The sequence below is a fragment of the Ochotona princeps genome, chromosome 33 (genome assembly GCF_030435755.1).
Source record: "Ochotona princeps isolate mOchPri1 chromosome 33, mOchPri1.hap1, whole genome shotgun sequence".
NCBI classification, from domain to species: domain Eukaryota; kingdom Metazoa; phylum Chordata; class Mammalia; order Lagomorpha; family Ochotonidae; genus Ochotona; species Ochotona princeps.
In genome coordinates, this window is record NC_080864.1 from 4,329,879 (window position 1) to 4,352,599 (window position 22,721).

The following is a 22,721-nucleotide window of genomic DNA, read 5'->3' on the forward strand; positions in this document are numbered from 1 at the left end:
ACCTGTCCCCTGGGCCGGCGCCGAGAGGCCACCCTGCCCCCCCAGCAGCGGCATGAACCCCCAGGCTCGCTGCAGGAACCCCAATGCCCACCCAGGGCAGCGGGGGCCATTCACACGCAGAGGCCCGGGGTCGGGGTGCGGGGTGGGGGGCGACCACGCGGCCCCTCAGGTGCCCGGGGGCTCCCTCAGCTGCCCCCTCCTCAGGTGCCCGGGGGCTTGCTCGGCTGCCCCCTCCTCAGGTGCCCGGGGGCTCCCTCGGCTGCCCCCGGAGCTCCCCTCCTCTCGGGGCGGGCCGGGGTCCCCCAGGATAGCAGCCAGAGCAGCACGGTGCTCACCTGCACGGGGCGGGTGGGCGGGACACCGGGTGGGGGGCGGGCTGGATGGAGCTGTTAGCCCGGGGCCAACGGGTGGGAACGGGTGGGAACGGGCGGCGGGGCGGGGCCTAGGGACGGGGGCGGGGCCACGGGAGAGTTCCCAGGGGGCGGGGCCTGGGGAGAGCAGACCGGGAGATGGGGGGCCTGGGGAGAGGGGCGGGGCCACGGGAGATGGGAGGGGCCAGAGGATGAGGGGTGAGGCCTGGGGAGAGGAGCGGGGCCAGAGAAGACAGGGCCTGCGGAGAGGGGCGGGGCCAGAGAAGAGGGATGGGGTCCAGAATGGGACGGGGCTGGGGCGAGGGGCGGGGCCTAGGAGATGGGGAGGGGCCAGAGGAGAGGGGTGGGGCCTAGGATGGGGCGGGGATGGGGAGAGGGGCGGGGCCTGCAAGATGGAGGGTACTGGCTGTGCGGGCTTGGGAGTGGTGGGTCCAAGGTTATGGTGGGAGGCGGGACTTGAGGTGAGGGGCGGGGTCACAGGCTGGTTGTGGGGAAGCTGCCTGAGGTGTAAGGGATGAGGACGGGGCGGGGCCAAGACTTGGGGGCGGGGCCCACGTCTCCCTCGTGCGGAGTGCAGCCTAGGCCCGAGGGGCGCACGCGTGGATGATCCGGGTATGTCCCAGGGTGGGAGAGGGGATCAGTACCCGGATTGGGAGTGGGAGGAAGGCCGCAGGCCAGGCAGGACACCCCAGGTACCTGGGCCCCAGACTGGCCTGGACAAGTTCCTGGGTTACCACTGTGGCTTCTCAGAGCTGTCAGATGGGTGGGTGGAGGGCGGAGGTGGCCACCAGGCTCCCCAGCACAGCAGCGGCCTCTCTGACAGGAGCGGCCAGTGGCAGAGGCCATGGGGAGGTCCAGCAGCCTTAGGACCCAGGGACACTCCATGGGTCACCAGAGCAGCCCTCCCCTCAGGAGACCCCAGGTACCTGGGACCTGTGCACCCCGGCTGCTGTGCATGGGAGGGAGCCGGCCCCTGGGACAGGAACATCACCAGAGCCCGAGTGTTAAAATCCATACAAACGTGTTTATTCTGTCCCTGCCCGGGATGAAGGGGTTGGGGTGGGTGAGGGCCCCAGAGGGGGAGGCCGGGGCTCCAGCGGGAAGACAGTCATGGCCAGCAGGCGGCCTGGTGGCCCAAGGTCACAGAGGCCCGGATGGCGGAGTGTGTGTATGTGTGTGTGTGTCGGGGGGCTCTGGCCACCGCTGCCCCCTGCCTGGAGTTGGGCTTGGCCGCCCCAGCCCCGTGGTGAAAGGCGGCTCCTCTGGGTGGGGAAGGTAAGACGGTGCAAGTCAACAGGTTTAAATAAAGAATAATAAAAATAACCGTACAAAACACAATAGAGGCCCCGGTCCAGCAGCGGCCCCCGCACCCAGCCAGGGCTCGAGGCACAGGGGGCATGGGTCCCGAGGGTCCCGAGGGTCTGGCAGCAGCAGTCTGCAGACGGGCGGGGGCCTGGGTGGGGCAGGGAGTGGGTGGGGGATAGGCTGCCGTGCACTCTCCTGGCCGGCCGGCCCTGGCTCGTCCTGGCGAGGTGCACTGGGTTAGGTCTCGACATTTATTGCACTGTTTTGGAAGAGGCCGGGGGTGGAGGACGGGCCGGGGCGGCAGGAGAGGCGGGCGGCGGGCGGGGGTCATCGCTTGGTCTTGGCGTCCTCTCGGATCTTCCAGATGAGCAGGTGCATGCAGGCGCTGGCGTCCTCGCTCGAGCTGTGCCCGTCCACTGTGGGTGCACATGGTCACTGCCCAGCCGCCCTGCAGGGCCCCGGCTCCCACCCACCCAGACGCCCCATGCTGGCCCCACGCTCACCGTTGTCCTGGATGATCTGCCTGAGGCAGTCGGCCATCAGATTGCGCAGGGAGCGCTTGTACGGCAGGCCCAGGCGGTGCGGGAACAGCACGGACGTGTCCACCACGGTGCGGTGGATGACCTGTGGGCGGGCAAGGCTCAGGGCCAGGCTGGGTAGGATGGGGCGGGCAGGGCCGGGCCAGGACGGGTAGTTACCGACCTTCAGAGCCAGCAGGTCACTCTGGAGGCTGTGTCCGATGAGGATGGTGTCGGCACTGAACATGCTCAGCAGGACAGCCTGCACGTCCCTCAGCGTGATGCTTACATCCGCCAGGTCGGCCTCAGTCACCCCAGAAAACCTGGCAGGGGCAGGGGTGGGGGCCGGGGCTCAGCAGGCACCAGGGGCCAGGCCGCAGGAGGAGGGGCTGCCCCCGAGACCCACCGGGTGTTGTAGTCGACAATCTCATTGTCGGGCTTGACGAAGGTGTCGTAGACCACCTGCATGTCGGTGTCCACCACTGTGACGCGGGTCAGCTCCAGGCCGAAGGTGGTGTAGGACTGCGTTGGGGGGATGGGGCACAGGCCTCAGACCCCGCCCTGGGGCCCTCCGCAGACCACCGGCACCCCAGCAGCCAGGGGCCGACCCCGAGCCCCACGGACGCACCATCTCACAGTCGAGGGCGAAGATGCCTGCGTGAGCGTCCCCGGAGACCTCCTTCTCGAAGGTTTTCACAAAGCCCTCCAGGCAGTCCTTCCGGCCGTCCTGCACGTGTTGCTGAGGGCGGAGCATAGGGAGGTGAGCAGCCAGCTGGCACACAGTGGGAGATGGGGGCACTGGGGGAGGGGACCAGGGCCCGACTCACCTTGGCCACCTGGCAGCCCATGGACCCGATGGCCGTGGAGCAGCACATGTACTGAGTCTCCCAGCCGCCAGCCACTGCGACAGCAAGACACAGAGCGGGCAGTCAGTGGCTTCCTGCCTGGGGAACCCCCAGTCCCCGTCCCTCCCAGGGAGCAAGGTGTCTGGCAGGAACAGCCCAAGACAGGGCCAGGCGCCGTCTCAGGCCCCGTGAAGGTCATGAAGGCCTCACCAGGCAGCAGGAGGCAGCCCATGTTCCCATGGGGGACGCACTGTCCAGATAAGACAGGAACAATGTGGGCGCTGTGCTCAGTGTGCCCTGCAGAGGTGCCCCCACCAAGAGTAGGATGCAGGGGAGGAGGCCCCGACTCCCCCCAACGCTGGTGGGGCCCCCTAGAGAGCAGGATGCGGAGAGGGGGCCCGGGTCCCCCTGGCCTGACCTCGGTTCCGGCGCAGCCGGCCCCAGTGGTAATAGCACTCCTCATCGCGGATGCAGCGGCCGGAGGAAGACACGAGGTACTCGGCGCCACAGCGGCAGCAGATCCTGCAGGAGGCTGGGGTGCGGGCCCAGAGTGGCAGGGTGAGCCCAGCCCAGCCTGGCCCTCAGCACCCCCAGCCCCTGACCTCCAGAAACCACCGCCCCCGGCCCTCAGCACCCCGGCTCTGGTGTGACTCACGGTCCTTGGGTCGCTTCTCCTCGGCCGTGAAGATGACGGCGCCACCGGGCCGGTCCGGGTGCGGGAAGGGGTAGCCATTCTCTTTGAGCTGCTCCTCGGTCAGCAGGTACTCTCGGAGGCGGCTGTACAGGGCGGCGCCTGCAAGGGGCCACAGCCCGCTCAGCCCTGTTCAGCCCCGCTTCTGCAGACAGGCTCGGGGTCGGCGGACAGGAAGGGTTCGGCCTGCGGGCACCTCAAAGTGTCAGGCTCACCTTTCAGATCTTCCACGCGGGGGCTGCTGGGACGGTTGAGCGAGAAGCTGGTCTTGGCGGCCAACCTGCCTCCCAGCACCATCTCATGGGACACGACCTTCCGGCCACTGGTCTCTGTAGGGCGGGGGTGGGCTCAGCTCAATGGGGAGCACGCACGGCCACTCTGCACAGCAGTTTCCTGCCTCCCCCCACTCCATCTAGAAGCAGGATACCCCTCCTGCTCGTGGCCTGGGGGAGACGGGAACAATCGAGCAGGCCTCTAATGGCTCTTGAGGGCCGGCTAGCAAGGGCCACCGGGGGCCACGTACGGAGGCTAATGCAGGAGGGGGCCAGGGGAGCGCGAGAAAGTGGGGTGGGCCAGCTGCCGCCTTAATGCAGGTTCTCGAGGCGGTAATGAAACGCCTGCCTCGCCCCCTTCTTCCTCCCCAGAGCTTAATGCACGCCGGGCCTCCTGCTTTGAAGAGGCCATGGCTGAGCAGCCATTAGCGCCACCGAGGGTGTTAACAGCAAGGAGGGGCCACGCGGGGGGCCGGCGGCAGGGGGAGAGAGCTCACTGCTGAGGCTGGGCACGGCGTTGGGCACCAGGCCCCGCAGCTTCTTGAGTGTGTTCACAGCAACGTTCAGGTAGATGTTCTTGCTGGGGCTGCGGTCATACGCCACCTTCTCTTCACTCAGGGCCTGTGGGCAATGCACGCGTGCTGGGGTCGCTCCGCAGGTCCCTGGGGAGGCTGGCACCCACTGCAGCCTGCCTAGGCCATAGCACCAGCCTTCACCCTCCCCTCCTTTTTTTTTTTTTTTAAAGGCCTACCTTCTCCACGGCCTCCTCGCTGGAAGAGCAAGACTTGAGGCACTCCTCCAGGAACATGTTGAGATAGCGCTGGCGGATGGCGGTGGGGACCTTGCCCCCAAACTCTTTTGGGATAATGGGTTTCTTGAGGCTCTGAGAGGTAGCAAGGGTGACATACAGACCCAGGAAAGATCAGCCAAGCATTCCTGCTACATCCCCCGAGCACCAGCCCTGCCATCAACTCGGGCTACAAGTCAGAGATGGCTGAGGGCCCAATGTGATGGCTCAAAAGGCTAATCCTCCACTTCCAAGCATCAGGATTCCATAGGGGTGCCGATTCATGTCCTGGCCACCCCACTTCCCATCCAGCTCCCTGCCTGTGGCCTTGGAAAGCAGTGGAGGACGGCCCAGAGCCTTGGGACCCTGCACCCGCCTGGGAGATCCGGAGGAAGCTCCTGGCTTCAGATCGGCTCAGCTCCGGCTGTTGTGGCCATTTGGGGAGTGAGCCAGCATATGAAAGATCTTTCTGTCCCTCTGCTAATCTTTTTCTCCAATTAGAAGAAAAAAATCTTAAAAAAAAAAAAAAAAAAAGAACAAGAGGAGGGAAGGGTGAAGGCTGGTGCTATGGCCTAGCGAAGTAATGCCTCTGCCCGGGTCGCTGGTTCAAATCCAGGCTACTCCACTTCCGAACCAAGCTCCCTGCTTACAGCCTGGGAAAGCAGTGTGGGAGCCCTGGAGGAGGCTCCTGGCTTTGGGCCAGCCCAGCTCCGGCGGCTGTGGCCATTTCAGCAGTGGAGAGGCAGCAGGTGGAAGGCCACGTTCCTTTCTATAAACCTGCCTCACATATAAAAAGACCTTAAAGGACCAAAAAAGGAGAGGGAGGAGGATGGCCAAGGGGACCAGGAGATAGCCCCAAGGCAGGACGCTGCCGTGGGGAGCCCCCTCACTCAGGAGGGACTGTGGCCCTTTCACAGCTGCCTGGAGCACTCGTGCCTGGGGGCCTGACACTGTAGGGCAGCGGGTGCACACAGCGCTTGCGGTTCAGCCCCCTGCTAGTGCCCCTGGGAATACGGGGACATCTGGGTGGACCTGCCTGGCTTCTGCCCTCTCCTTCCCACCCTCCATGTACCCTGACAGGGGATGGGAGTCGGCTACCTGCAGAGATGGGCTGTGAGCCACCCGCTTGGGGACCGTGGGGGTCGTGGTCTTGGACGCCATGCCTGCCAGCGTGCGTGTCTTTAGTGGCTGCCGACCGGGCTCGGGGCCAGGGGGCGCCTGGCTGTTGCTGCTGGCTGCGGGGGTCGTCCTCTTGGCGCCTGCGGGGGCTGGCGGGACACGGGGGGAGAGCAGGTCCGTTACCGAGTTGCGCAGCACCAGGCAGCTGCGGTCGCTCAGGGCCAGGAGCATGTGCAGCTGTGAGCACAGGGGCAGCGGCTGGGCCGCGGCGCTGGGGCTGTGCAGCGACATGGGCTCTATCTGCGTGCACGCAAGGCCATGGGCATGGGAGGGTGGGGGGCGGGGGTTGGGGGCAAACACAACGCGGACTGCGGAGGCTGGCTCAGGCGACGTGGGTGCAGGGGGCGCAGGGCGGGCTGGGCCTCTGCCACATGCTCCGGCCCCGACTCCGAGGCGCTGACGTCTGATGGGGGAAAGGCCCTGGCTCCCGGACAACGGAGGAGGGGCTGTAGGACGCCCCCCCCACCTGCCCATTGTGACCTGTCCCCAGTGGCCAATGGCCTTGAGCTCTGCCCCTCCCCCTGATGAGGTCACACACCCAGAGAGCCCTGCCCACAGCAGGCTGGGCTGGGCGGGGGAGGGGCAGCACTGGGGACCCCCGGGGAGAGTCCCTTCATGCAAGAAAGGGCCTTGGGATGCCCTGGAAGCCACATAGCACGACACCCAGGCTCAGAAATGACCCCAAGCACCTGTCCCACAGCCCCCTCTACGCAAGGGCTGGACCCAGAGGCATCTTCTGCTTGTCTGGTAGCTCAGGTCCACTGAGAAGCGACCCGAGGCAGCATCCCTGGGGTCAGAGTCTGAGTGGGTGGGCACACCCCAGCTGTAGACACAGGCCACCCCCTCCCACTCCTGCTGGCCTGACCTTCAGACATGGCCAGCCAAGGCAGCCAGAGCCTGTCCAAGGCCACAGTCCTCCCCCTCACTGCCGGCCTGCAGGGAGACATCAGGCACCAGCCCGGGCCCCGACCAAGACCCACCGGCCCACCAGCCACCACGGGCCAGCCCTGCGCCCTGACTTTTTGTAAGGGCAGACTGCAGACCCCTTGAGGGTATAGGAGACCAACCCAATATCAGCAGTTCTCAGGACCCCCCCCACATCCTCCCAGAGCCCAGGCTGGAAAGACAGCTGCTGGGACGGCTCACCTGTAGCCAGGCGGGGGTTGGGGACGTGGGCAATCCTCCTCTTCTCGCCAGGGGCGGAGATGTGGACGGAGGAGGGCTTCTCCGGCAGCCGGGGTGCGGCCTGCAGCAGGCTGGCAGACTCCTTTTGCGCCTGCTGAGCCCGTCGGTAGCACACCTCCTGGGCGGTGGGGGGCCGGGCCGGGGGCCCGGCCATGGGACCCCTCCTCAGGGGCTCCCCCTGAAGGATGACAGATTCCAGGGCTTGCCTGCGGCCTTGGGGCCCCCAGGGCAGGCAGCACCAAGCAGGTCGAGGGCCAATGGGCCAGTGTTCAGGAGGCGGCCACACCACGTCCCGGCACAGCACAGCAGGCCCCCAGCTCCTGCTGCCTGACATCAGGACGTCTGGTAGGCCTGAGAGGAACCCCTGCCCTTATAGGCTCTCAGCTCCAATCCTATCCCACAGAGAGGGTCTCTGACAGGATAGGGCGGCCCTGAGCCTCTCAGATGCCCCGCCCCCTGGCTCCTGGGCCAACCAACCCATCCCCTCCTGGCACAGGGACAATCCGAGGACAGGAAGTGGGTGGGACCCGCCTGGGAGGGAACTGTGGGCAGTGTTGGATACAAGTTTGCCAAGTGGAGCCACAGCACAGGCCTGAGGGCTCTAGGCCCCTGAGGGAGCCAGCTGGGGAGGTCCCCCTTTCCTCCTGGCCAGCCTTGAGCCTGGCTTACCTCCTTGCCTTGCTTGGCAAGATGGGCAATCCTCCTCCTCTGCCCGGGGAGCAACGCTGGGGGGTCCGTGCGGCCCTTCTCCTGGCTCTTGTCTTCCTTGGGAGGCTGCAACACAGCACAGATGCTCACCCCCAGCACACCTGGCCAGAACGACCAACCAAGGGGATGATGATTGCCTGAACCCCGGTCCCAGGGCCTCCATCCCGGGCAGCCTTTGGACAGGACGGTCAGCAGGGGATAGGCTGCTGCCTGCTGGGGCCGCAGAGTCCAGCACTGTCAGCTTGGGGAAAGCTCCCTCTGGTGGCCCAGGGAGCACGCTGCAGGAGGCTCAGGGCAGGGCAGGGTGCTGGGCACCTGCTGGGCACGCAGCAGCAGGGAGGCCCTCACCTGAGGGGCCAAGCGGCCCTTGCCCTCGGGGGTGGGCTCGTTGAAGATGCGCAGACACTCTTCCATGGGGTCCGAGTCGAAGGCCACCTCCTTCTCCAGGGCCGAGTAGTCCAGGTCCTCGGAGGAGGAGGAGGAAGAGGGGGAGGCTGGAGCGGGTGGCGGGGGAGAGGCCTTGAGGCGCTTGGGCGGGGAGTGGCCAGGGCTGGAGGAGTCAGAGTCGGAGTCAGAGTCGGAGCTGAGGTTGGGGAGGGCCGGGGGCCAGCCCCGTGTTGCCCCGGGCCCTGGGCCCGGGTCCTCATCCCCGCTCTCGTCCCCAAAGAGGTCGGCGTGGCTCAGGGCGCGTTTCTTCAGCTTGGGGGCATCCCGGGAAGTGCCCTCATCCAGCGAGCGGGCTTTGCGCCCTGCCAGCTTCCCAGACGGGGTCTTGGTGCCACCCTTGCTCTCCAGCAGCATGCGGGGGCTGCTGGTGGGGCTCAACTGGTGCCCGGGCCGGTCAGGCCTGCCCCCCTTCCCTGAACTGGCCGCCGGGCCGGCCGAGAATGGCTTTTTCTTGGTCACTTCCGGCAGCTCGGCCCTGGGCCGGGGGCTGCTGGCCGGCTGGCCCTTCTTCTCGGGGCCGAGCCCCTCCCTGGACCCTCCTCGGTCCCTGTCCTTCATTTTGTCTTTCTTGCGAGTGCTGTCCTTGGGGCCTGAGGCTGGGGGGACCCCACTCCTCTTCTTCTTGGGCTTCCCTTCCCTGGGGCTGCCTCGGTCCTGCGGGGTCCTGGCAGGGGAGCCAGGCTTCCCGGGCGGATGGCCGAGGTCCTCCACGTCATACTGCACGGCCATCTCTTTGGTCTCCCGCGGGGCGCTGCCCTCCACAGCTGAGCCCTCCTTGGAGGCCGGCTTCCCGGGGGGCTTGCTCTCAGCCCCTGCCTTGTGGGGACTGGCAGGGGCCAGGCTGGCATCGTCATCGGAGTCGGAGAAGCGGGCCTCGCAAGCGCCTAAGGGCTCACAGGGCCTCTTGAGCGCCGGGCTGTAGGCCTCGCCGGCGCGGGAGCCCCGGGGCCGCTTGTTGGACCTGCTCAGGTGCCGGGCCGAGTAGTTGGACAGGGGGTCGTACTCCAGGTCCGTGGAAGGCTTGGAGTCGTCCAGGACGTACTTGCTGCTCGAGGTGGTGCGGCTGTAGCGCCGGGGCTGGCTCACGGCCTTGGGCACGTATTCCAGGGCGCCATTGCCCCTTCCAGCCCTGCCTTGGCCCTGCTCCAGCGCCGCCAGCGAGTACTTGCTGTCCGGCTCTGAGGGGGTGGCCAGCGGGGTGGGCTGGTAGCCGCAGCCGCCGGGGTTGTAGTCAAAGGCCAGTTGGAAGGCGTCTTCGTCCAGAGGGGAGGCGGGGCTGGCATCGGGGTCGTGGGGCGCCAGGGCAGAGGCCTCGTCTGAGCCGAGCTCCCGCGCCGTCTCAAGCAGCTCCACCTCACTGCGCACGGCCTCGATGGCCTTGTTGACCAGCTCCAGCTCCAGCATGTCTGCACGTGGCTCGGCCTCCCGGCCCAGGGCGCCATTCTCCCGGTGGGTGGGGGGTTTGGGCAGCTCGGGGTTGCAGGGGTCGTAACACAGCCCTGTGGAGGAAGAGGAGGGAATGGCCTGTGACGGGGTGCTTCCTGCGACAGGAAGGACAACCCTGTAGTGTCCACTCTGCCACCGCCCACTCTGCCACCGCCCTCACACAGCTGCCACCCCCACCCGAGCACAGCAGGGTACAGGGAGGACAGCGCGGCCTCCAGTCACCCCACACCAGCTGCCCAGTGTGTGTGACCCCAAATGTGCACATAGGCATGGTCAGGTCAGAGCGACTGGGCGGGGTGAGGGTCGGGAGCCCCCAGGGCTGAGGGCCACGGCCCAGGCCCGGACCTCGCTCTGCCCCTCGCACTCTGGCCACCGGCTCCTTTCTGGGCCATGGAGCTGAGGGGTCCCCCAGCCGTGCTCGTCTCCCTTTCCACCACAGCCAGACTTGGCAGGCGGCCCCAGACAAGGCTTGGGGATGGCGGGGGAGGGAACCCCTCAGAAGCAGCTGCCTCCAGAAAGCTCTTGCCTGGGCCCCAAGGAAGCCAAGAGCATGACGCCCCTCGGCCAGTTGTCTCCAGTGTTGGGGTGCCTGCAGCACACAGCTGGGGATTGCCACAGGGCCTGCTCCCAACTTGCTGACAGGGAGGGGTAGCAGGGTCCTGGGGGGCCATCAGCTGATACCCCCTGGGAATGTACCCCCTGCCAAGCTCCAAGCAGCAAGTGGACCCTGGGAGAGGGTGGCTAGGGTCTTCCTGGGTGTCCCCACTAGGCTCCTATTGTTGCCCCCCCACTATCACAGATGAGAGGACAGTCACTTGCAAAGGCCACTGCTGGCCACAGGGAGGGAGAAGGGAGAGGATGGCCCACGCATAGCAATTCCCTACCCAACCCTGGGGACAGCGCCCTCTGCTGGAGCTGTGGCCACCATGGTACAGCTGGACAGCTGCAAAGAGGGGGCAGCACTCTGCCACCCTGCCATGCCCCATGCCCTAGGGGCCACGGTATCCTGGGCAGGGAGCTGTGGGCAGGATACTAGGGAGAGGTGCGCCCACAGGGTCACAGCCGAGTCCCCTAGGGCTGCCTGGGGGTCCCCACGCCCACTATGGGCAGCCCAGCTGAGCTTTCACCTAAGTTCCTATGAGGGCAGCCTGCACAGCCCCCACCCTGGGAGCAAGTACGTATCCATCAACAGCATTACCTGACACATCAGAGGGTCAAGGGACTCTGAGACGGGCCAGCCTCCCCAGCGTGGAAACTCCCTCTGACAGTCCTCCAGGTCCCCTGTAGGCCTACTGGGCACCCAGCTCGGTATCCAGGACATGGGAGGGAAGGGACAGACAGCATGGGCCCTGCATGCAGGGGAAGGCAGGGTGCGGGCTGCCCTGCACAGTGGACAGGATGGGATGTGTGACCACGAGCAGTGCTGGGACAGCTGCAGTGGCGGGGCAGCAGTCGGCCCAGGTCTTGGGAATGAACCCCGACAAGCTCGGTCTGCCGGACGTGGCTCAGCTGTACTTGCTGCAGCTACAAGTCGCCCCCTTGTGGTGCAGTGACCCCACAGGAGAACCCGCTGAGCCCACCACGGGGCTCTCTGGACTGTCACAGCCCTAGCCTGCCTGCATCCCCTGCCCTTCAATGCTGGAAGACGCAGCTGGATAAAGGGCCCAGAAAGGAGCCTCCTTCCTCCAGCTCCCCCTCCTGTTGTGCTGCTCCCTGGGAAGTCACGGGCCTCGGGCCTCCCCACTGCAGCCCGGGTGCCTCACCACTGCACGAGCCACCATGGGGCACGCCGAGGACGGCCACCATGGGGCACGCAGAGGACAGGCACAGAGTGGTGAGCCATCGTGCCTCGGGCAGCCATTCTGCCCTGCCCTGGGACCAGTGCTGCCTCCTGCGCTTTGCACTGCCACTGTCTTTTTTTTCCCTCTCTCTTTAAAAGATTATTTGAAAGGCAGAGTTAGAGAGAGAGAGGAAGAGAGATTTTCCACTCACAGGTTCTCTGTACAAATGGAGCTGAGTCGGACAGAAACGGGAAGGCAGGAGCGTCTTCTGGGTTCCCTGTGTGGGTGCATGGCCTGGCTATGCAGACCCAATGGAATGCAAGCGTGAGTCCACCTGGGGTGTTGGCACCACAGGTCAACCCTCTTTTATTTTTAAGATTCATCTAGCAGGCCTGATGTGGTAGCCTAGTGGCTAAGGTCCTCCCCTTGCACATGCCAGGATCCCATATGGACTCTGGTTCTAATCCTGGAGGCCCGACTTCCCATCCAGCTCCCTGCCTGTGGCCTGGGAAAGCAGTGGAGGGCGGCCCAAAGCCTTAGGACCCTGCACCCACATGGGAGACTCAGAAGGGGTTCCTGGCTCCTGGCTCTGGATAGGCTCATTTCTGGCTGTTGCAGTCACCTGGGGAGTGAATCAGCAGACAGAAGATATTTCTCTCTGTCTCTCCTCCTCTCTGTATATATCTGACTTTGAAATAAAAATAAATTTAAAAAAGAAAGAAAAAGAACCCCATTGGGATGGGCTTTGTGGTGCAGTGGGTACAACTGTTCTCTGTTGTGCCAGCCATTGGTTCGAGTCCCGGCTGCTCCACTTTCCCATCCTGCTCCCTGCTGATGCACCTAGAAAGCCGTGGAGGACAGCCCAGGTGCTGGGGGTCCCCTGCGGCCCATAGATGGTGCTGCTGGCTTCGTCCTGGCCCAGCCCTGGTGGTTGCAGCTGCTTGCGGAGTGAAGCAGCAGATGGAAGACCTAGGCCTGTGTAAACTGCCTTTCAAACATGTGCCTTTACGTGGGACCGAACAAACCACGCTTCCGGGAAAGCTACGCACGCCTGGGGCTCCCTCCCTCACCCCGTCTCCAGTTGACCAGGCCTGCAGGGCAGACCCTGGCAGCAAACCTCCCATCCCAGGAGAATGCTCACATGCAGCTGGGGGACACAAATGACAGCAGGTGTGAGTTAGCGGGAGAACAGGCCCCTCCCAGGCCAGCCCACCTTCAGAATCAGGAGGGACCACAAACCCTGGCATGAATACCACGGCTCCAATCCCACTACTCCTCCTCAGAGTGTATGACCCCTCCCTGGGGGCCTCTTCAAGGGCAGCCAGGAGTCCTGCCTCCACACCCCCATCAGCCTAGAGGACACACACACACACACACCCCTCCCAGACTAGATTTCCTGCTGGCCTGCCTCGGTCACCGGAGACCAAGGTGTGACCTGGGCAGGTGTCAGGGACAACGGATGTCAGGAGCCCACGGGGGTCCGGGGCAGAAGCAGCCCCGCCTGTGCATTATGGCACCCTCGCAGCAACAGATGGGACTCAGAGAGGATCAGTGACATGCACAGGGTCCAGGGTGCAGGAGGGGGTCCCCTGGGGAGGCCCAGAGCGCGCACGGGTCCAGGTGGAGGAGGGGGTCCCCGGAGAGGCCCTGCGATGCGCACGGGGTCCAGGGTGCAGGAGGGTAGTCCCCGGGGAGGCCCTGCGATGCACACAGGGTTCAGGGTGCAGGAGGGGGTCCCCGGAGAGGCCCAGGGAGCACACTGGGTCTATGGTGCAGGTAGGGGTCCATGGGGAGACCTAGAGCGCGCACGGGCTCAGGTGGAGGTGGGGGTCCCCGGGGAGGCCCAGGGCGCACACGGAGTTCGGGGCATGCAGAGGCACGGGGCAGGACAGACGGGAGCCCCCAAGCCCTATGTGGAGCAGGCTGGGCCTGGCCAGCGGACGGACATTACCTGCTGCCGGGGACGCCGCTCCGCCCCCGGGCGCCCCGAGGCCCCGGGCTCCGCGGTGCCGGAAGTGACAGTAGGGCCGGCGGCAGGGTCCCCCGGGTTCCCCGGCCCAGTACGGGCAGTCGATGGCCCGGAAGAAGCCAGTGGAGCGCAGCATGGTCGGCCGGGAGCCGCCGGGCCCCGGGCCCCTTCACTGGCGCCGCGGTCGCCTCCGCCGCCCGCGCCGGGACCCCGCCGCCGCCATCTTGCTCCAAGGCCCCCGGGACGCCACCGCAAGGGCCCCCGGGAGCGGCTGCCCACAGCGCGCCTGCTCAGAAACGCGGGTCCCCGCGAGACGCCGCCGGGACGCGAACCCGTGCACCAAGACACGCAGCGGCAGCAGAGCGTCGGGAGGGCGTAGGCTGCCCTGCGTGCGACCTCCAGGAGGCTCGCCGGCGCCGGCGGCCGGACCAGCGCGGCGGAGGCAGCGCCATCTTGAGCCCCGAGCGCCTTGTGTTGCCTGAGCTGTCCTCGGCGCGCCTGAGCAAAACAAAGAGAAACCCGCCCCGCCTGCGGAGGGTGGGGTCCCGCCGTGGCTCGTTTGCATCTCATTAGCATATCCATTGGGGAGCGCTCTTCTGGCCGGGGGAGACCTGCGGTCAAGGCTGCAAGTGGGGAGTGGGTAGTGGGAGTGTGGAGGAGACGGAGGGTATGGGAATCTGGAAGGTTCCGTCTCCATCTGTAAGGGTAATAGGAGTCTCCCTTAGCCTGTAAACAGTTGATGGGCACTTCACTTTTTCTCCAGGCTCCTTTCCTCTAAGTGTCCACTGTTTGCTCTGCCCAGTGCGTCCGAGGGACGAGGCCGCTGTGAACTAAGAACTGAGGTCTCCTTTAAGAGAGATCAAGCTTGAGGGTCCAAGAGCACCTGGCACCCAAAACTTTTCAAAGGAAATCTTAATCCTGTAATTTGCACATCATCCGGCACATTCACTATTGGCAACCAAACACATCCAACAGTAGAGGGAGCCCGTGTGTCCGGCAAGGGGAGGACAGACGTGGGAAGGGTGGCAGGAGGGGAACGGACGCTCCGGAGCACAGGTAGTAGGAGTCCAGCTGGAGCGCGGTTGCAGCCAGGAGGACCCCATTGCTTGGATGTGCAGCCAGCCCTGCCCTGGCCCTCGGGTGGGCTGTGGGGCGCCCGCGGCGTCTTCTTCCGAGGCCCGGGTCGCCGCGCACCCCCCCACCTCCTCTCACCCCTCGGGGAGTGGGGGTCCGGGTGCACAGTCAGCGTCCGACTTGGACACGGGTGCCTTTGTGCAGGGAAGGGGAGGCGCTGGGGCAGACCCGCCCCCCAGTACCCCACACCTCCATGCTTGTGCAGGACGCGTCGGTTGCCCGGTAACCGGGTAGGGAGGCTTTGGGGGGGCGCATTGCGCAGCTGCCGGCACGCCCCCTACTCCCACCCGGGGCCTCCAAGCTGTGGGCGTGTGCACGTGCGTGCAAAGGACAAATCATCACACCAGACACTCCCGGCGAGTTAAAAAAAAAAAAAAAGGGCTTTTTTAATTAAATACAAGGGTGAGGGCAAGCAGGGTGGGGGAGGGGCTGCACCCACAGAAAACACAAGCCCCTCATGGGGGGCCCCTTCCCTCCCTGCCCACTGCTTCATGGCTGCAGCGAGGTCCCAGGGGGCGGCACCAGCGCAGGTGTGTCCAGGCTTGTGGACAGGGGAACCCTGGCCCCTGCAGCGCCCTACCCGGTGCCGCCAGAGCACCCTGTAAAGGAAACCAGGGCCCTGGCGCGTGCCCACGCCCAGGAACTAAGGCATATCACTGGGGCTGCCAGAGAAGAAGGGGGACCCAGGGGAGTCCCCCGTGGACACTGCCAGCCCGGCCAGCTCCAACAGTTGTGCTCTAATGCTTGCTCCTGCCCAAGGTGAGTGTGTATGTGAGGGAGAGCCTGTCTGGCCCCGGCCAGTCTTCCTACACACCAGTACCCTATCGTGGGTACGCACGCAGAACCATCACGGGTCCCCACAGTTCTCACCCCCAAGTCCATGGCCAGGACCTCAGGCTGGGGCAGGGGGGTGTGGGAGGAGAGCTGGGGGCCCCAGCCCTTCCCACCCCAACACGCGCACCCCCCTGGGGATAAAAAGGGATTGGTGCCTGAAAAAATACTCTACCCACCCCACAAAAAGAAAAAGACACACCCACGAACTCTCCCAGTTGGCAGGAGAGCCCTGGACCTCCTGCTGCCCGGAGCCCCTGGGCTCCCGATTGTCACACAACTCCACAAGGCCAAAGTCGGGGGGGGGGCATCCAGCGAGGGGATGAGCACGGCAGGCCGCCCCCACCCCTCCCCTGCCACACTCTTTGGATGAACCTGTTTCTTATCCCCCCCTTCTCTTTCCCACAGTCTCAAAAAGTAGGACCCGGATCCTTCTAGAAATCCTAGCAGCTGCCCAGCCCTGCCCAGAGCACTGGGGGTGCCAGGCGGCCCCTCCCGTGGGCAGAACCTAGGGACACCTGAGATGGGGGGGACGGCTGTCCAGGCTGCGCCCTGCCCCTAATTTCCCTGAACATATGCAATGGCTTTTAGTGGGGGGTTAGACGGGGAGGGACGGCAGGGGGAGGGCGGGACAGGGTTGCCCACCAGGGCTCCATATTAACAGGGTGGAAAGAAGTGAACAGTTGTGGCTTTGCACAGACAGCTGCCCGCGCCCTGGGCAGGCCGGGCTGGCCATCCCCTGTCACCTGGACAGGGCCCCCTGCCTGGCTTGCTCCAGGCAGGCAGGGGCGTCCGCAGTGTCCCCGCCTGGCCCTGGACACAGGCGTGTGTGTCCTCACGTTGCTGGTGGTCCAAGCCGAGGCCCCCAGCAGCGGGGTGGGGTGGAGGGGTGGGCACACGGAAGCACAGGCCCTCTACAGGCCAGCAGGAGCCGGGCTGGGCGCAGGGCTGGGTGCGGGGCTGCCGGCCAGGGAGTCGTTGGGCGAGCCGCCGCGCGAACCGCCTCGGGTGCCGGGACGCCGGAGCAGCTCCGGACGGAAGCCGGGATGTCGCCGTGCGTGCTTCGTCAGATGGTCACTGCGAGTGAAGCGCTTGCTGCACAGTGGGCAGGGAAATCGCTTCTCACCGGTGTGCGTCCGGTGATGACGGGCCAGCTCGTCGGAACGCGCAAACTTCTTCTCACAGCCTGGCCAGTCGCAAGCAAAGGGGCGTTCACCTGGAGAGGGGCAGGCGAGAGGACAGGTGGTGATCAGACAACACACTTCAAACACGCCAAGAATGCTGACCGCAGCCCCAACCCGCATCCCTGTCCGGTCCCACCTGGTCATTCCACAGGGACCCAGAGCAGGGTTACCAGGCAAGTGCCTGTCCAGGGGGTTGGAGACCAAAGAAGATGGGAAAACAATTTCCCTTCCCTTCTCCACCCCCCACTGCCCGCCCACCCACAGGCCATCCGAGACCCTACCACTGCCCCGGGGTGCACTTCCAGGCGCAGCTGCAGCCTGCATGGGCTGTGGGAGTCAGGTTCCCGGAGTGGGCAGTGTGGGGAGGCCAAGGCACCAATGGCCGGCCTCTTGGGCGGGAAGGCGCAGAGAGGCGGGGCCTCTGGGAAGGGGCTGGCCTCCAGGAGGCGACTTCCTCCATAGACCCCTCCCGCCGTCCATGCTGCGCCTCCCCCATCCTGTCCCGACCCCCTTGGTCCTCCCCAGCCCGTGTGGGGAGTGGTCTCCACTCCAGAGACGGCTGCGGTATCCTGCCCCAGGTCTGAGACAACCGTGTGGCTGACACCTCCTCAGGGTCAGGGTGGTCTCTAGTACAGGTCGGCCCCACCCTTGCACCCTAATTCAGAGAGGTCTGGCCCTTCCCTGCACATAGGGGAGGCTCTGTAAATTCCTAAGATTTTGAGGGGGTGGGGTCGTGCGCGGGCAACACTTCTCCCACCCATCACGGGGTACTGGCTGTATCATCCCCTCGACCCCGGGGGGATACAGCAAGACCCGAGCCCCAGAACTGCAGGAATCCTTAGGAAGATGGTCCCCTCGCAGGTCACAGCCCGGAGGGGCCAAGAGAACAGACCTACAACAGCCAGCCCAGGATGGCCCGGGAGCACCTGCCACGGCCCCTCCCTCATCACGCCCATGGTGAAGGATGGGAGGGAGGGGGTCTCAGCCGAGCAGGCAGTCCCCCCACCACAAGCACACACAGATCCCAGGAGGCTGGGGAGCCACAGGCAGATGCCCCAATCTGCTTGCAGCACAGTCGCGCCCCTCCCCAACACACACACACACAGGGGACACAGCCCAACTGCACCCTAGGGGACTGCTACTCCCATCTAGGACAGCCCCAGGGCCTCTGGCTGGGGGGCGGGAGCAGTAATGGCATGTAGTGGGGGGGTGGAAGTGAGCAGACCCTGGATGGGGGAGTCACACCTCTCCTGGGGTGGGGGTGGGGGGACAGGCAGCGCTGTCGCCATCTTGCTGCTAGGACACAGAGGCAGAAGGGGAGAGGGGGCAGGACCCCGCTGCGGCTTCCCCCAGCAGTCAGCTCACTTCCCCTTTGCAGGGCGGCGGGGCTGCTCCCTGCCTCCCCTCTTTCCCCCTCCTCCAGTTCCACTTTGCAGCGAGCAGGTTGCAGCCCAGGCAGGAGGCCCACGGTGGTGCCAACAGCACTCGCCCGCCCGCCAGGGCAGGGCGCACGCAGCCGCCGGGAACACAGCTGCCGCACGTAGCTCGGCGGCGGCGGGGACATCCCCAAGCCAGTCCCGCTCACGTGGTCCCCTCTCCCGCCAGGGCCAGGGGGCCCCGGGCCAGGGTCGCTTCTCCAGCTCTGGGCGCCTGCCAGCCCCTGCCCCATGCCTAGTGGCTGGGGCGCCCGCACGTGCGCCTGTGGGTGGCGGCACGGGGTGGAGGGAGGGAGGGGGTGCGCAGCTTCCCGTCCCCCTCCTCCGCTCTCCTGCAGGGCGACCGCCTGCAAAATGCCAGGCTTTGCCACCCCGGCTCTCTGGCAGGGGCGCAGGGGGGAGGGGGTGCGCCGAGAGGAGAGAGTTCTGTGCCCGCCTGGCTACCTGGCAGGAACGCGCCAGAGGAGAGGTGGATGCGGCGGTGGGTGGGGACCGCAGAGGAAGGGCCCGTGGAGGCGGGGCCACGCTGGACTTGACCCTCTGACTCAGGCTGGGCCCCGGGTGAGCTAGGGACAGCGGGGCGGCCTGGCTCAGCGCCTCAGTCTGCTGCCAGGGTCTCGCTTCCGCAGGGAAGAGGCAATGGCTGACTCCCACGGGGGTGGGGTGGGCTGGGGGGCTCCTGGGGGAGGGAGGAGGGCAGTCCCAGACCAGGTGAGGCACAACCTATAGGGGAGCCATGGCGGGGGTGTGGTCAAACACCCCAAACTTCCCACGTGCCTCATTCCTGCAGAGGAACCTCCCATCCCTCCCTGGCCCCCAGCCCACCACCAGACACACACCTCACCCAGGATCAGCCCGCACCTACCACCCCTCGTCTGCATGGAGGCAAGTCTCTACCTACAGGGGATCAGTGCCCCCCCAGTACTCTGCCAGCCCTCCCCCGCCACAGCTGACAGCACGCCCCCTCCCCACCCCTGTTCCCACCTCTAGGGACAGTCCCTTTCTGGTTGGTATCACCGCCAGCCAACTCCCAGCCCATCTGGGCAAACCCTTTATCAGGGAGCCAGGGTGGGGTGGGGTTGGGGGTGGTTATCACCCCCTGCAATGCTGGGGACCCTCCCCACCCCCAGCAGCCCGGGGCACCTACTTACTACTGCCTGTGCCAGCTGCTGTCACACCCAACGCCCCCGCCCCGACCCCGGCTGGAGGGAGGCTGGGGGCAGTGTGCAGGACTGGGGCTGGGCCTATCTGGAGTCTGTTCACAGAGCAGGGTTTGGGGGGGGGGTGACGCAATGGGATCAGACCAGGGGTCCCTGCACCCAAGGCCCAAGGCTTTCCCTCCGTCCCAGCCCCTCTCCCACCCTAATCCCTTGATCGGTAAACGGATTTGCCCTGCCTCCCAGCTCCCCACATGCAGGATTAAACACTCAACCCTCCACCTTGCATGGAACCCCCCTCCCCACCTCCACACCCCAGGGCCTTTGGTGGTGGGGGACACAGTTTCCAGGCCCACGTACAGCACACAGTAGGTGCTTAACACACAGCACAGAATAGCTGGGGGTTCCGGGAATACATTCAGCCTGTCCCCACTGATGTGCAGTGGGTGGAAGTGGGCACCTCCCCCCCCACACTCCTGGGGGGGAATGGGGGCGCTCGGCTCCCAGGGGCAGAGTAGAAGCAGGCAGCAGGCGACAGCCAGCCTCTCTCTCTCTCTCCCCGCCCCCGCCCCATCGCCGGGCTCTCAGTATCCACGGCAACGGCGTCAACATCTCCCAGAGCTTCAGAAGTCCTTCCCGCCCCACGCAGGAGGCTGGGGGCTGCTAGGAGGGTTGTGGGGGGCTGGGGGACAGGCACAAGGGGGCCACAGCTATTTTGCTGTTGTCGTTGTTGTCCACCCCCCACCATCGGCCCACTAAGGCCAAACCAGTGCCTTAATCTATTCACCTGTGAGACAAAAAAGTCCCCAGGCAAGGGTGGGTAGGGGTGGGTCCCTCTCCCAACCCATCCCCTGCCCCCTCCCCCCCCACACACTCCCAGGTTTGTGCAAATGCTGGTGCCCAACTCCCGGCACCTCACCAGCTCCTTCCAACACACACTGCTTTGCCCTTCCTGGCGTTCCCTCCCAGGGGGAGTGGGGGTGGAAACCCCCCCCCTGCATACCTTCCAAGGACACGCGCTGGGTGACCTGAAGTCACCAGCACACAGCAGTGCCTGCCTCAGGTGGCTCTCTGGAGCTGTTATTACAAGGGGGGCATGGGCATGGAACCTATCCTCCCAGGCCAGGTTCCCACCCTGATGGGGGAGGTGGTCTGCCCCTCCTCTGCCCGCAGCACAAGGCCTGGAAGAAACCAAACTTACCAGCATGCTGCCAAGGGGAGGGAGGTCAGGGGTCAAGCCCCCTCACCCTCTACTTGGGGCAAACTCATCCCCAAACCAGGGGGCATAAACCCCCCCAGCCTAACCTGAGCAGTTGCAAACTGGGGGCTCCCCTAACACCATCCCACAAGCACTCAACATCTGGAACACCTCGGGCACCCAGAGCCAACCCAGGGGGTGCGCCCTACCTAGAGAGCGCAAGAAACCGTCTGCAGAAGTGAAGGTGGGGAGACCCTTAAACCCCCCTCCCCCGCGTTCCTCTCCGCCCTTCCTAAAGGCACGGGGGTCCCAAGCAGTACGCAGGGACCACGGAAGGAGCAGAAAAGGTGTCCACAACCAACGGGCAGCCCACGTGGAGGGGAGGCTGGGAGGGACGCCAGTGTCGCCCCAACGCTCCCAGGATGCCTCCCGCCTGGATCCCAGGTGTGTGGGTGGAGTTGGGGGAGCCTGGTTCATCCCTCCGCCGCCGGCCGGCCGGCTGGCTCCCCTTTGGCGCACCACTCCAAGCCCCACCTCGTGAAAACGCGGAAAGATCGGAAAGAAAACTCGCCGGGCACCCACACCCTGGCGCGGCTCCAGGGGCTCCTGCGCCTTCCCGGGAGAATCCGCGCGGCCACCCCAGAGGCAGCGACGAGCCGGCTCCTCCACCCCTCACCCCCCACCCCCACAAGACAGCACCCCGGGGCCGGATGCTGCAATCAAGGTGCCCATCACCCAGCTGAGAAGGCAAAAAGGGAAACGAGAGGCCGGCCCGCGACCGAGCACCGCCTGGGGTGCCCAGTCGGCCAGGCCGCCCCAAACCCCCGGGGCGCGGACGGACCCCGCTGCACCCCGCCAGCCCGGGAGCCGGGGCCTGGCCATCCCTGGCCGCCCTCCGCGCGCATTCCGACCGCGTGGCCGCCACGCCCCCCCTCCGGCGCGCCCCACCCACCGGGGCCCCGCCCTCCCGGCCGGCGCGGCGGCGGCCCGGGCGCGCCCCCTCCCCGCCCCCCACACGACACGCAGTTTCGGGGTCCCGGCGGGGGGAGGGGGCGTGAGGGGGATCCGAAACGCAGGGCGACCCGTGGCCACCGCGCGACTCACCTGTGTGTGTCCGCAGGTGCGACTTCAGGTGCGAAGATTTGTAATAGGCTTTGGCGCAACCCGGGAAGGGGCAGCGGTGGCTCTTGGCGGCGGCGGCGGAGGCGGTGGCGGGTGCAGCGCCGGGGGCGCGGCCAGAGCCCGGAGACGAGGCGGTCGAAGAGGAGGAGGCGGGAGAGGCGCCCCCCGGGGCGGCCGAGGGCCCGCCGCGCAGGTCGGCCAAGATGCTGGCTGCCAGCAGGTGGGGCGCGGCTGCCGGGGCCCCGGAGCTTGAGCCGAGGCTCAGCGAGGTGGGAGGCGGCGGAGGTGGGGGCGCCGCCGGGGCCCCGGGCGGGGCGGCCTCGCGGCGTGCGGGGCGCACCTCCAGGCCAGTGGCGGGGCCCGCGCCCTCGGGGCCGGGCCGCCCGCGGTGCACCACGGCGCCCGAAGAGATGGCCATGAGGACGTCGGCGGCGAAGTAGTCCACGCACGCCACGGCAGCCGACATGCCGGGCTAGGGCGCGCGGGCCGGTAGAGAAGGGAGCGGTGCCCGTCCGGCCGGCGGCGACTGCTTAAGTGCAGGAGGCGGAGGAGGAGGAGGAGGCCCGGCGCGCGCCGCCGCCGCCGCCACCCGCGCTCGGCCCGCCCCGCCCAGCCCCGCCTGACGCGCCCTGACGCACCGGAGCCCGCGGGGGCGGCCACGGCCCGCCCCGCCCGGAGGACGCCCCCTCGGGGCGCCGCGACCACGCCCCCCGCCCGGCGCGCCCTCCGCCAGCAGCCCGCGAGCCGCGCGCCGCCGCCACCGGGAGGCGGAGCCCGGCCGAGGAGCCCGCCCCGGGCGCGCCCACCTCGGCGCCGGAGAGCGTCCCGGTTAGATCTCCGAATGCGCGCGCGCGCTCCGGACCCGCTTCTCGGGAGGGAAGACTCCCCCGTCCTCACACGCCCACGAGTGGCCGGCGCGCCCCCTTCTCCCCTGCCCGCTCGGACCCGGAGCGCCCTGCCTTCTCCCTCTCCTCCCACCCGGCGCACGTCCCGCCTCGCTCGCGGGCGCGCCCACCCCCCCACGCCGGAGCGCGCGCGGCCGGCCGGCGGGAGCCCGCCCCCTGCCCCGATGCTTCCACTTTGGCCCAGGGCGCGCTCCCGCTCACTTTGCAGGGGGGGAGGGCTGCGAACCCCACGTGGCCGGAGTGGGGGGTG

At 66.7% G+C, this 22,721-nt stretch overlaps 2 protein-coding genes across 2 annotated transcripts; both read right to left on the reverse strand.

Moving 5' to 3' along the window:
- Positions 1-1,375: 1,375 nt before the first annotated feature.
- On the reverse strand, positions 1,376-13,966 carry REXO1 (RNA exonuclease 1 homolog). The gene is made up of 16 exons (XM_058657876.1): positions 13,487-13,966; positions 8,210-9,807; positions 7,823-7,927; positions 7,115-7,331; positions 5,888-6,057; positions 4,754-4,885; positions 4,500-4,623; positions 3,946-4,059; positions 3,695-3,832; positions 3,458-3,571; positions 3,022-3,095; positions 2,823-2,933; positions 2,601-2,716; positions 2,379-2,517; positions 2,180-2,300; positions 1,376-2,092 (listed from the first exon to the last, which is right to left on the reverse strand). The coding sequence occupies exons 1-16, from the start codon at positions 13,638-13,640 to the stop codon at positions 2,004-2,006; spliced, it is 3,516 nt and encodes a 1,171-aa protein (XP_058513859.1). The 5' UTR covers positions 13,641-13,966; the 3' UTR covers positions 1,376-2,003.
- Positions 13,967-15,586: 1,620 nt separating this feature from the next.
- On the reverse strand, positions 15,587-22,100 carry KLF16 (KLF transcription factor 16). Its single transcript, XM_058657775.1, has 2 exons — positions 21,549-22,100; positions 15,587-16,685 (listed from the first exon to the last, which is right to left on the reverse strand). The coding sequence occupies exons 1-2, from the start codon at positions 22,030-22,032 to the stop codon at positions 16,384-16,386; spliced, it is 786 nt and encodes a 261-aa protein (XP_058513758.1). The 5' UTR covers positions 22,033-22,100; the 3' UTR covers positions 15,587-16,383.
- Between the last annotated feature and the right edge of the window lie 621 nt (positions 22,101-22,721).